General features: G+C 48.6%; 1 protein-coding gene across 7 annotated transcripts in view; it reads right to left on the reverse strand.

The window, feature by feature from the left end:
* TRRAP (transformation/transcription domain associated protein) overlaps nucleotides 1–12,536 on the reverse strand; it is a 113,365-nt gene that overhangs the window by 70,311 nt on the left and 30,518 nt on the right. For all 7 annotated transcript variants that reach the window (XM_028088564.2, XM_028088566.2, XM_028088563.2 and 4 more), the window contains exons 19-27: nucleotides 11,907–12,072; nucleotides 10,017–10,273; nucleotides 7,751–7,951; nucleotides 4,874–5,025; nucleotides 3,732–3,931; nucleotides 2,133–2,350; nucleotides 1,814–2,011; nucleotides 968–1,228; nucleotides 327–488 (exon numbers count right to left, since the gene is read on the reverse strand). In XM_028088564.2, coding sequence (XP_027944365.1) covers nucleotides 327–488; nucleotides 968–1,228; nucleotides 1,814–2,011; nucleotides 2,133–2,350; nucleotides 3,732–3,931; nucleotides 4,874–5,025; nucleotides 7,751–7,951; nucleotides 10,017–10,273; nucleotides 11,907–12,072 — 1,815 coding nt within the window. The remainder of the gene's footprint in view (nucleotides 1–326; nucleotides 489–967; nucleotides 1,229–1,813; nucleotides 2,012–2,132; nucleotides 2,351–3,731; nucleotides 3,932–4,873; nucleotides 5,026–7,750; nucleotides 7,952–10,016; nucleotides 10,274–11,906; nucleotides 12,073–12,536) is intronic.

The following is a 12,536-nucleotide window of genomic DNA, read 5'->3' on the forward strand; positions in this document are numbered from 1 at the left end:
GCACCCGCTGATGACAGTGATCAAAGCGGAGAGTCCGTCTTTGTCCAGACTACATCCTTAGGGCTCTGCAGAGCAAGGTGCCCTGGAGAAGGCTAACAGAGTTCTAAGCACTCCGAACACAGCCACGTCTGGTAGAACATCTCCAGTCAGCAGGCCTACCTCCTATCACGTACCTGCGCAGGGCGCTGTGCCAAGTTAGGGCTGATTACCTGGGGTCATCACCCGTGCCTTCTCTGAGTGCTGCCTGACCGGTCTTCGCGCACAAAGACAGGTTACCAGACACACGTCATCACCATCCACACCACGCCGCACCACCACCCCCCTACCTCTGTGTAGAACACCTTATGCTCCACCACGTTAAGATCCATTGTGAAGAGCCTGGGCTGCAATGTGGTGCAGAATGTGTTTCCCTCCATCAGGCCAATCTGCGCATTGGCAGGCTGATGTCTGAGCAAATGCTTCTTCGGCGGGACCATATCCTGGAGGACCTGGGGGAGGCAAGGAGGAAGCACTACCAACCAGCCATCCCTTAAAGAGCAAACACTGCTCACCACGATATCCTAAGACAATGATCAGGCTGAAAACCGTGAGATGAAAAGTTATGCTGTCCTTTAGTGCGGGAAGGGAGGGTACATTCCATATGCTAAAACTGGCTGGTGGGTAGCAACGTGTCAGATACACCGAACTCCTAAGTCTCCCGAGTAACCGCTCTTAACATAAGAAAAGAGCGACCAGACTGGGGCTACAGAGATCCAGGAAGCCAGCCTTCTGTTCTTTTGATGCTGACAACTACGGATATAGCCATTAATACCAGTACGTTATCTGAGGTCAAAGAGAGCATGTACGGTAGCACCTTGTAAAGTGGACACGAAATTACAAATTACGTATCCTCTTCAACTCAGATTTGAAGGAGAAAGGTCTCAAAAGGGTTGCTCAAATATCCTAGTTCCGGGGACAGAGATCTCACCTCTTTATGGGGCTCCATGATCACAGTGACACTTTTTCCAGTGACCTGGGCCAAGACCTGCAGTGAATGCATGGCCTGTTTTCTCACAGTGGAATTTGGAGAGGTGACTTCTCGAACCAAGTCATGCGTCACATGGTGAAAGGACTTCTCCTGAGCTGCCACGATCTCTTCGGCTCTCTCCTCATCCTTTAAAGGTGTCGCGCATCTCATCAGAAGCTGTTCTAGGGTGGTCTTTGCCATGGCGACAGCCCCATTTGAAACCTGCAGGTGAGGGACTCCTCAGAATGAAAGGGTCATTCGCTGTGGGTCCACCCCCCACCCCACCCCAGGTGAGCTCATTTAACAAGACTACTTCCTAACCTTCATACAGTACTTCAGTGGCTAAATCACCTTAGCGTTCCTGTATGTCACTCAGAAAAGAAAATGGGGATCTAGACAAACTCCTTGTATTTCCCAAATGAATAAGCTGGCAAGGTCCACCACATTCGATGTGTCTGAGTTATACTTGCGTACAGCTTCGTGAAGAATGCAACTTCCAGAGAAACTCCTGCAGCACGTGCACTGTGTAGCCCCGCGGCAAGAGTGAGCGGGATTACTTCCCTCTACAGACGTACCGTGTTAAGTGCCCTGGTCTGCGGCGGTTCTTTATCGACACAGGCAGATACTCAGATAACCACTGAAGTCCTAAGCTGGTATTGGGGGTCCTGATCTGTCCTCGTCTTAAAGATGCTGTAATGACATCTAAGCTTCTAGGAGAGCATGTGGGCAGAGCCGCCTCATGCTCTTTTCTAGGCGAATCGGCTTCAGGAACTGCTTGTTTCAGTTTGGGGGTCACCCACCACTTACCTCTCCAGTCAAGTCCATCATGACAAAGAGAAGCGCTTTGAGGAACGTCTGCTGGTTCTGGAGAACCCAAGTGAGAGGCAGCCGCTCCATGAGGAACTTAATGGACACCACACCCCCCAGCTTTGCATACCAGGCCTGCTCGTAGCAACAGGCGCACAGGCGCTCGACGATGTAGGAGAAGAGAGGCAACTGGCACGCCTGGGGAGAGAGCACAGACACGCCGTCCTGCCACCCACACTGCGCGCGGCCGGCTTCCAGGGTGACCGCCCACAGACACCAGCACGCCCCGAACAGCAGGGACTCCTCAGTCCTTCCTTACCCTCTCCTTCGAGCCCAGGATGATACTTGCAACATCAAATATCACAGCCAGGGCCACCTCCCCAATCTTGCAAAGTTCCTTTTCTTCATACGCCATACAAATAGCGATTGCATCGATAAGGACCAACGGATCCATTCCTTTCGACCCATTTTCTTCACTGTGAAACATGGCTGTGCTGGGCTGGCTGCCCACCTGGTAGCAAGGCAGCAGGAAAGGACCTGGAAGAGAGGCGGCGGCCATGGGAGAAAGGAGAGCTTATTTACACGCACGTTCTTGTCCCTCCAATGGCAAAACCACCTCATTAAAAAGTTCTTTTGTTTATTTTTTTAGTAATCTCCATACCCAACGTGGGGCTCGAACTCACGGCGCAAGATCAAGAGTCACATGCTCCACCGACTGAGCCAGCCAGGTGCCCCAGCACTACCAGGTTTTTTAATTTGAGGTTAGGAGCTCAGTAAAAGCCAGCACTGGTACTTTCGAACAACTTCTGTTAAACTGCAATTACTCCTAAACTAAGTGGTCTGATCCGTACTAAGGCTCTTTTTCTGAATGTTCTCCATTATAAACTACGTTCTTTTTAGATCTTCTCTATGATGATGATAACCATGTATCTTCTTTTAAAAAAATCATAAGGGCCAAGGGGTACAGCATAGAAATGAGTATGGGCTACACTCTAGACATTCCTGACACGAAGAATAATTAAAAAGCAACCCGGCTATGACACCCAACCCACACAGAGAACAATCTGCTGTGAATTAATGCCTCGCAGGTGCCAGGCAAGATGGGTGTTCGCTATCAAGAAGCTTACAGATCTGCTGGAAAGACATTAACAGAGCAACACCGAGAGACGATCTCAGATCAACGGGATGAGCACTGACTATTCGGGCCAAGGGCAAGAAGAGTTACAAGGGGGAAAGTTCGCGGTGTTCTGCAGCATTCAGAGAAAGCTGCTTCGTCCACCTGGAGGGTGAGGGGCCTCGGGGACACAGAGTGCCACAGTGCTGTTCCAGTGCGTCCACCGACCAGCGCTCGTCTGTCTTCAGACCAGTGTTCAGAAACTTCTGTAGCAATTGGCAGTGCTGGGACACTTTCATCGTCTTTTGCAAGAGCACCAGTTAGCGGTGGATTAGAGAGAGAAACAAGCAGAACAAGCGCGGTCCCCCCGCCAATCAGGAGCTGGAGGACCCCACAGCAGAGGCGGGGAACAGCAGGGATGAGCACCGCACAGAAAAGCCGGCCGAAGGGCAGGGAGGGGAGGCTGGGCCTTGGCAAACAACACATGGGGGGGAAGACCAGCAACGAGGGAGACCACAAACTGTCTCATATGCAGAGTGTCCAAAAGTACTCCGCGCCCATTTTCATGAAAAACAAAGGGTGGAAATCTTCCACCGGGCGCGCCGTACAGAGAACTTGGTAACGATTTTCAAGTTACTATTGCACCCGTCTCCGAAATACCAATTACCCTGCAGTAAGCAGGAAATCAGAAAACAAAGGCCAAGAATGAAACCAGCCAAACGGCTCCCCCGAAGCACCACGTCCTGATGGTGTTTCTGCAGCAGCCCAAGCAAGTCCCATAACCACTTCCTCCACCCCACTCACCGCACTGCTGGGCAACTGCCACCATGGTGTAGTGGCGGATCAAGCTGGCGACAAAGGGCAGGGCGCTGGGCCGGAGATCTTTAATGACCGCAGACATGAACGCCCCGGTCAGGGCCTGCTCAAATGTCTTCCGAGCTGGAGTGTCTTGTGCTTTGTAGCGATGTGATATGATCACATTAGGTATGGTCTTTTCTGTAAAGCTGAAAGATAAAATCGAGTCCATCCTCACAACACTGAAGTCCTAAGCTAATGATTCCACCAGGACTTACGTGATGAATTTCATTATGAACATTTATGACCGATGGTTCTAGAGACCCCCAGTATGTTCTACAGAACACAGAGCACAGGTGATGAATCAGAGCCATGTCACAACGTGGCAGCAGATTCAGTATTTTTATAGTTTTTAAAGAAAGTTCATGTCTGACTTTATTTTTTTTTTAACTAAGTAAGCCAAATTCTAAGATGTAACCCCATCGATGAGCAAAGAGAAATGAAAAAGAGCTTGCATTAAAGGCTGCTATACGGCCGTTATGTGTTGAAAAATCACCCCACGGGAACAGAATCAGACGAGGTTACAGACCTCACCAACAGCATGTGTACCACCCGTCACTGATGCCGTGAGAATGTGAAAACACACAGGGAAGGTCCCTCCCCCGAAATGTGGGACACAGCAAGGTAATGTACACACACGATCACACAAGACCATCATCTAAGGTCACAGCCCTAACTGGTAAGAGTAAAACACAAATATCATAGGACAAATATTTGGGGAATGAAAGGATCATTGTGGACCAGAAAAGCCAAAGAGCCACTGAACGTCCGCCACGTGCCAGGCACTATGGATACACGAGCGAGCAACGGGAGAGAAAAGGGCAGGACCGTTGCCTCCTGAAGCTGACCACCTCAAGGAGAGGCAACCAACAGGAACACAACGACTGAGGTAAACTCTAATTCTCAAGCACCTCCTGGTTCCTCCTCTTCATTTTCTCTAAAAGCCCAGAAAAGCACCACTAGGCAGGTAAACATGTGAGCTTCCCGATTTGCAGGAGCATCCTTAGCGCTAGGAAATCTGGGTGGTCCTCTGCACCCCTACGTCCCGACGTAAGATGCACCGATCACAGGGAACCACATTCCCAACATACTTAGGGTGTGCGAGAAGCTGGTAGAGGGCGTGTTTATTGTCCTCTAGACTCATCATTGCCACCAGGAAGCACTTGATCACCTCCCATGCCTGCCTCCGGTAGTAGGGCTCAGTGTTGGCACTTTTCAGGCAGTCCAGAGCGGTTTCAATGGCCTAAAAAAACAACAAAGAAACACAAACACTACGTTTATGCAGAAATTACATGATTACTCAACTCTCTATCTTTAAAGATTTTAATTACTTGCCAGAGAGAGAGAGAGCACAGGTGCACAAGCACGGGGAGCGGCAGGCCGAGGAGGAAGCAGGCTCCCTGCTGAAAGGAGCTCCCTGCTGGGCAGGACCCCGGGATCATGACCTGAGCCGCAGGCAGATGCTTCACCGACTGAGCCACCCGGGAGTCCCACTCAACTCTCTCTTTAGAAGATAAAAGGGTTTTCTTTCTTTTTTTTTTTCCTCCCAGAAAACCTACATAGCTACACACACGTTTTATCCTACTCAGGTTGAGCAGGAAGGCGGGGGAAGGCACAATCACACACAAAATCATGTGAAGCCTTTAACAGCTAGGAGGCTAGTCACCCTTACGGACAATTACACACCTATCACTCAAAAAACTGATCTGTGTTCAGGAGGCAACATTTCCCCAGGCTGTGTGCGAGGAAGCAGAGAGGGGCTGCCAGGGACAGCAGCTGCCCTGCAGCCTCCCACATGGCCACACTGAGTAACCCCTGGTTTACGGGGCTAATTTCGGAAGTGGTTAAGGATCAATGTAACCTCTGAGCCAGTTCCCTGCCAAAAGAATAAAGGATCGTGAAGTGTGCCCAAAGCGGGATTATGTGAATGGGGATTCCCTGGCACTCAGCTTGGCCAGGCTGCTTCTTCCCTTGGCCTCAGCAGCCCCTCCAGCTGCAGTGGGGGGGGGAGTGTGCAACCTCAGCCGCCAGCCGCTGGGAAACCGGCCCCTCGCGCACCTCAAGTCCGTGTGGGGCTGCAGGAGGACTTGGAAGCCTCTCTTCAAAACCCAGTTTCTGGGGCGCCTGGGTGGCTCAGATGGTGAAACGTCTGCCTTCGGCTCAGGTCATGATCCCAGGGTCCCGGGATCGAGCCCCACATCGGGCTCCTGACTTGGCGGGGAGCTTGTTTCTCCCTCTCCCTTTGCCTCTCCCCCTGCTCGTGCTCTCTGTGTGTGTGTGTCTCAGATGAATAAATAAAATCTTAAAAAAAAACAAAACAAAAACTCGGTTTCTTCTTGAAGGAAAAACTACTCCTAAAGAGATTTTCTGGCTCTGCTTAGTCTATGCAGAGATCAAATACAGGTCAGGTACCTTAGTTTTCACTACTAATACCCACCAGCCCTGACAAGGCTGAAGCAAACAGAATCCTGTGCTAAGGAAATGGCCTCAATGTGGGAATGTGCTACTGACACAAGAGGTTCACTATAGCAACTTTCAATGTAAAGACGGACTTTTAGCTGTAGTCTCTTAGGAGGGAACTAGTGTTTAACTGGCAGCTATTTTTTAAAAAGGCTTGGGTGAGAAGCTGGGGTGGCACCTTCCCCTGAGGTCTGGAGAAGACCCCCATCTATGGGACGGGGCTGGGGGAGGGTCAGGGACAATGCACGTGCGTGAGGACGTGGGGGGCAGGAAGACTGAGATGATGACGGAAAATACCTGCAGGGGGACACTGACCCATGATGGCTATCGTTCCTTCCAGATGTTAAGAAAGTCGTTAAAAAAAAAAAAAAAAAAAAAAAACACCACAGAAGCCACTAGTGGGTAAACTCCACACACAGACAGGTGAGCAGGCAGGGCTCCATGGTGTGACACAACGGGACAGTTAGCCTGAGCACAGGGAGAGCTCTGAGTCGCTCTAGGCCGCAGAATGCTGGTTTAAGACCAGATCTTCAAGGAGCTCAGGAATCCCAGCTGGCATCTGGCTTACGAAACAGCTGAGTCACACAGATGCACGCAAAAGGCTACTCTCACACCTTAAAAAAAAAAAAAATACCCAGTCTATAATGGCTAGATAATGGTAACAAAAGCTGTTAAGACAAGGTGGAAAAAGGCTGGCTCTGTGATAAGGGGGAGAGTCGACCTTGACAATATAGATGAGAACCAAGTGGAACCATATGCATGTGACAAAGGACGGGGAGGGCTCAGTCAGGTGAGTGGGAAACAGCTTTCAATAAAGATAAAGCAAAAGTAGTAGAGCGGGACACTCAGGCAAGATGCCGGGGACACAGGCTGTCCATTTTTTACCCAATGAAACAGGAGTTCTAAATGGCAGATGGAGAGAGAACACAGAGCTGTCTGCAGGGGGCTAAGGAGCCAGGAGAGACAGCAGGTGCTAGGTTTGGGTAGAGAATGGGAGAGAAGCAGGTGCTCAGGAGTGGTAAGTATTGGATTAACCTGGGTTCTAAACGACACTTGAAGTAAAGCGTGCCAGGCATCAAAACAGACTAAGTTCAAGGGTAGGATGTGCTGGGTGTCATCACCTCCTGCTCTGTCAGGAAAGACGAAACTGCTCAAGCGTCCAAAGTTCTCACGCAGCACACCTCCACCGGCCTTCTGGTGTGATGAAAGGCCCCTGGCCAACCAAGCTGGTTCCCAAATACATTCTGTACTTTTGAGTTAGAAATTCCCTCCTAAGGGGCACCTGGCTGGCTCAGTCAACAGAGCATGTGACTCTTGGTATCGGGGTTGTGAGCTCGAGCCCCACACTGGGTACAGAGATTACGTAAAAATACAATCTCTAAAAAAAAGAAAAAAAATTCCCTCTCAAGAAAGTACATGTTTTATTTATATATTTTCAAATACAAATCAGCGTTCTTAAAATGAAATGTGTAGGATCTTTAAGAAGCTCCTGAAAATTCCAAATTTACCTTCTCCATCGGGAGCTGAAGAGATGCTTTACAATCGGAAAACTCCACTGTGATACTTGGGCCTTGAACCTCAGTCACAACATAGTGCAGCTTCTGGGATTCCTTCAACATCTTCCTGTTACTGCCACCAAATTTACCAAGTACACGGTAGGCCACGTGAGAAATGCTATCAGCAGGATTGCGCAGGGTGCGCCATAAAGCCTGCAACCCAAAATACTTTCATTAAAATCCTTTCAAGGTGATGCATTCTCATGGTTCATAAATCAAAATTTGAAAGTTATAAAAGACTATTTAGCAAAAATTCTTCCTCCCGTCTCTGTCCCCCAAACATGCACTTCCCTTTCTCGGGAGAAAACCACTGTTAATCAGTCTTGTGTGTCCTTCCAGAAACATTTTGTCTTTAAAGAAAATGCACACATAAACATAAATAGCCTTCCATACCCCTGAAATACAGACGGTAGCACATGGTAAGTATCGCAGAGCTCAAAAGCCAAGAAAACTAAGCAACATATGGTTTAAGCATATATACAAAATAGGATCAGAAGCAATGGAGGGAAATGCTCATTACTGATCAAGTTCTTGTCCTGGGGTTTGAGGGTGAGTTCTCAGGTTTTTCCTCCTATTATTAGGCTTTATAATGTACAAACATGACAAATTCCTACAAATAGGACAGATAAACTCTCTTATACGTTTCAAACCTCACATTAGAAAGGATGGTGAAGAGGGGAAACACGGATCATGACAGGACCTGCCTTACAGGAATACATGACAAGGACGTGTACCTCGTACTTACAATTAGTGTTAAGGACCACACGCACTCACCTGTTTCAAAAAACTCTTGCCAATTTTCCCACATTCCCTTACCCGGACTATCTTAAGTCCTAAAAATTACTATGTCTGTCTAGTTAAGTCAATTTTCTTACATCACTTTCCATAACAATGTCAGAAAGACAACATAAAATCTTGAACTTTTCTTTAAAGCAAAATTTCAATTTCTCTTACGTCCCTAAAGGTCCCAAAAGACTTGTCCTTAATGAATACCTGTGGAGAGATGCTAAGCCTCCCTACCTCCACCCCAGAACCCAGCCCAACCACTCCTCATGTATCCTCAGGAAAGGGAAATTCTGCTTCACTCCCCAGGAGGGGGTGGCATTGGGAATGAGTGCTGGTTGATGGGATCAGAGAGAGATGCTCCTCGTCTAGTGTGGGGGCAGGGGTGGGGAGTTTACTGTCTCTCCAAAAGCGGGAAGTAGCCTCGCCCTGGTCTCTCCTTAGGGCTATCTGCCCCATGGAATGGCAAGAGGCCCATGAGCCCATCCCTGCCGCCTCCTCCTCCTGCCCGGTGCTTCACCCGCACCTGGGTCAGGCCCATGGTCTGCCTTCCAGAACCAAAAGTGCTGTTCTTGAGGTAGGCTCTCGGTCGAGTCTCCAAATGACGGCTGGGAGAGTGGACTTAGGGCCCTGACCCAACCTCCAGGACCATCCTCTCCCACCTAGATGGAGCCCAAATCAGGACTGGTGGGGTAAGTCTCCCACGCTCAGCCTCAAGTGCACACTGCAGTTTCCAATCTGGACTCCTGTCTTTTAGGAGTTAGGCAGTCTCCATCACACAAAGCTGGCATTCTGACCCCCTCCTTGGGGCCAAATACTCTATACCAAAGGAGCAGATGAATAAGTAACAGGCATCCTAAACCTCTAACAACTACTGAGTATGTTACGAATCAATACGACCGCAAAACACGAAGAAAATACCTGATATTTAACATACAGACTCTCCTGAAGAGAAAATACAAAATGTTTTCACAACAATCGCCTTGATTATCTGCTTCATTTCCCTTGACCCCAAAGTGGACACCTGCGCTTCCCTTAGGAGTTTGCTTCTCTTTACTGTGGTATCTCAAGGTCTTCTGTGGGTAAAGAAAGGATCTCCCTGGCAGCACGTAGTAACTGTAACACCTGCCTTCATAGGTCATCAACTGAACGAGGATGTGCCACTCGTGAAAGCCCTCCGAAAAAGGGAAATACCACAAAACGAATGTCTACTCCACACATACAGTATTTCTTCACATCTTTTCCTAAGCCAGAAGACTCCTAAAGTTGAAAGCTATACCACTTCATCTTGCAGAGAGCCCCACGTGGGGCACAGGGAGCTCAATGGAGGCCCGTCACTTCTGGAAACCGCTAGCCTAAAATTCCCAGTAAAAACTAGATACGTGAACACCCAGCGTCCCGCCCTGTGCTGGCACTGGTGAGAACACGAGCTTACCTGCATGAGCTCCGCGCGGACCGGCTGAATGTGGTCATAGAGGAAATCAGGCTGCAGGTTGTCCACACACAACTCCAGGGTCCTCAGGCCTTGGCTGACCAACGTCTGCGACCCATTGAGAGCAGACACCAAGGGGTCCATTAGCATGGGCAGGTAGGGCAAGAGCGAGCTCAGGCGCACAGGCACCGTGAGACACAGCTCCACGAAGAGGTCCTTCATGTGCTGCTTATGCAGACCACTCTGCAGCATGTTCAGCCCTAAACACGGGGTTTGAGGACGTCAGAGAGGAAAGTTACTCCCAGACAGGCCAGGGTTAATTGTACCAAGTAACGGTTCCACCTTTTATTATCAACATTAATGTGACGACAGGAAGACGTTTTAGCTAAATCTTTTCTATAACCATGACCCCTTCTGTCGGTCATGTTCACAGTAACAAGAGCAGGCTGAACACAATTCTAAATTATAATTTAAGCTCTAATTACTTAACATCAATCTTAAGGAAACAGTTAATATTATACAGAGATCTTTTAAAAAATCGTGTTACATTGGGGCGCGTGGGTGGCTCAGGCGGCTGAGTGTCTGACTCTTGATTTCGGCTCAGGGTCATGAGATGGAGCCCCATGTTGGGCTCCGTGCTCAGTGTTGGAGGCTGCTTGGGATTCTCTCTCCCTCTGCCCCTCCCACCCCTCAAAAAATACATAAAAATCCTCTTACGTTTTTAACAAGCCCAACCCAAAGACACAGACCAGTAAGATGCATTCACCTCAAGCTTGAGGTTTACAACCTTACATCTTTTATCAGGCTTCCAACAGACGACCCCAGTTGAGGTCTATGTTGTAAAATAAACATTTTCTTTAAAAAATCCACTTTTGTTTCCTATCAATAGAGAGGAACTTCCTTTTTACAAAGTCAACCTCCCCACTCTTCGTGAGGGTACCCTGAACTCCTTCCTAACTGAAACATGTCAGATCAGGACGCGCCCCGAGTGCTCAGAGACAAGCTAGAAAGGATGGAGAGACCCAGAGAAAAGAGGTACCACCGCAGCATCACTGGATTCAGAGTCCAAAGGAGGAGGAGGAGAGGGAAAGACCAAGTTCCCAGAAGGGAACCCACCTGAATACAACGAGGTAGGGAGAAATGAGCTTGGGGATAGCACAGAGACTAAAGGAGGAGGAAATCAGACTCCTCAGAGCAGAGGGCTCGGCTGGGGATGACCAGAGATGGGGTTAAATGTGGACAGTGGAGCTGGATTATGGGTGGTGGACTTACGGCCATGTTACAGGCAATGTGGTCAACCATTTCCCAATGGCTCCTGAGTATCGTATGTTGTAAACGGCTTCTCTTTAAGGAGCCCCTTTTTTAGCTCTGTATCTTGGAAGCATTCCTGCTTACATGGCAATTACAGGATTCTGCTTATGCAAATGTGCAAAAAAATAAAAATATAAACTTATAAATCAGCTTTATAATTGCCTTTTCCCTGTCTTACTCAAATTCTCTTTCAATCTAGGGATCCCTGACATTATTACTAAGCAGCCCTAGAAACCATTTTCTAGGCTTGTTTACCAAAGGCTACAAAAATACAACCAAAGCCTGACACCAGGGTGATGAAAACCTTCCAACTCTGTTCAACTCTGAGCAGGGAGGAGAAGGTCCATCCCTGAACAGGAGGGCTCCCTTCAAAGTCCCACTGCCTTTAAAGAGAGGACACAAGGATGGATGGATGGATGGACGGACACACACACACACACACACACCCCTCTGGCAGGTGACATGCACGTCCATCCCCTCACCATGACCTCCGTGGGTGCAGAGGATGAATCCCACAAACACAGGCAGCCAAACTCATACGTGCACACAAGACTAAAAGGCAACCGAAGTCACTGCTCTGACCTTGCAGGAGGTTTGGTAGGAGAGGCAAAAACTCCTGATACAGGAGGTCATGGCTGCCTCCCCCAATGGAGCGGAAGAGAGCCCGAAGCAGCAGGAAGTAGTTATAGGGTTCTTTGGCAGTCTGTGCAAGCTCCATGGAGCTGTTCACAATCTTGTGCAGGTGGGGCTGCAGGGTGGAGAAAAGGCAGGTTAATAGGCTCTACATGAGGAGGGGCCACACCAGCAGTTCACTGCAAACAGGAACGAAGGTAATTCTGATGACTTCATTCCAAAAGGAAAAACAAAACAAGACCTTTCCAACCTTTATTTGGCTCAAATTAATTGGTCTCAAAATATATGCTGGTTTCCACCGGGGTGGCCGCAAAAGAAGCATTTAACAGGTTCCTACGTTACTGTGTAGTTACCTGATGTTGAAAAGGTGACATCCCTTCTGGCCCTGCAATTCCTGTGAATGTGGTCACTTCCTTTATAAGACTAAATCATCAAACAAGATGAAGATGCCCATTTCCTGTAACAATCTAAATGCAAAAATCACCTAAGGGAACTGAAACTTCACTATCAAATATGATACACACACAGTTTGGAAGAGCCGCAAAAATGGAGATTATAAGGGAGCGTCTGACTCCTCAT

This window comes from Eumetopias jubatus, unplaced genomic scaffold, assembly GCF_037043125.1.
Source record: "Eumetopias jubatus isolate StellerSeaLion01/CBP00866 unplaced genomic scaffold, mEumJub1_p1.0 scaffold_12, whole genome shotgun sequence".
NCBI classification, from domain to species: Eukaryota; Metazoa; Chordata; class Mammalia; order Carnivora; family Otariidae; genus Eumetopias; species Eumetopias jubatus.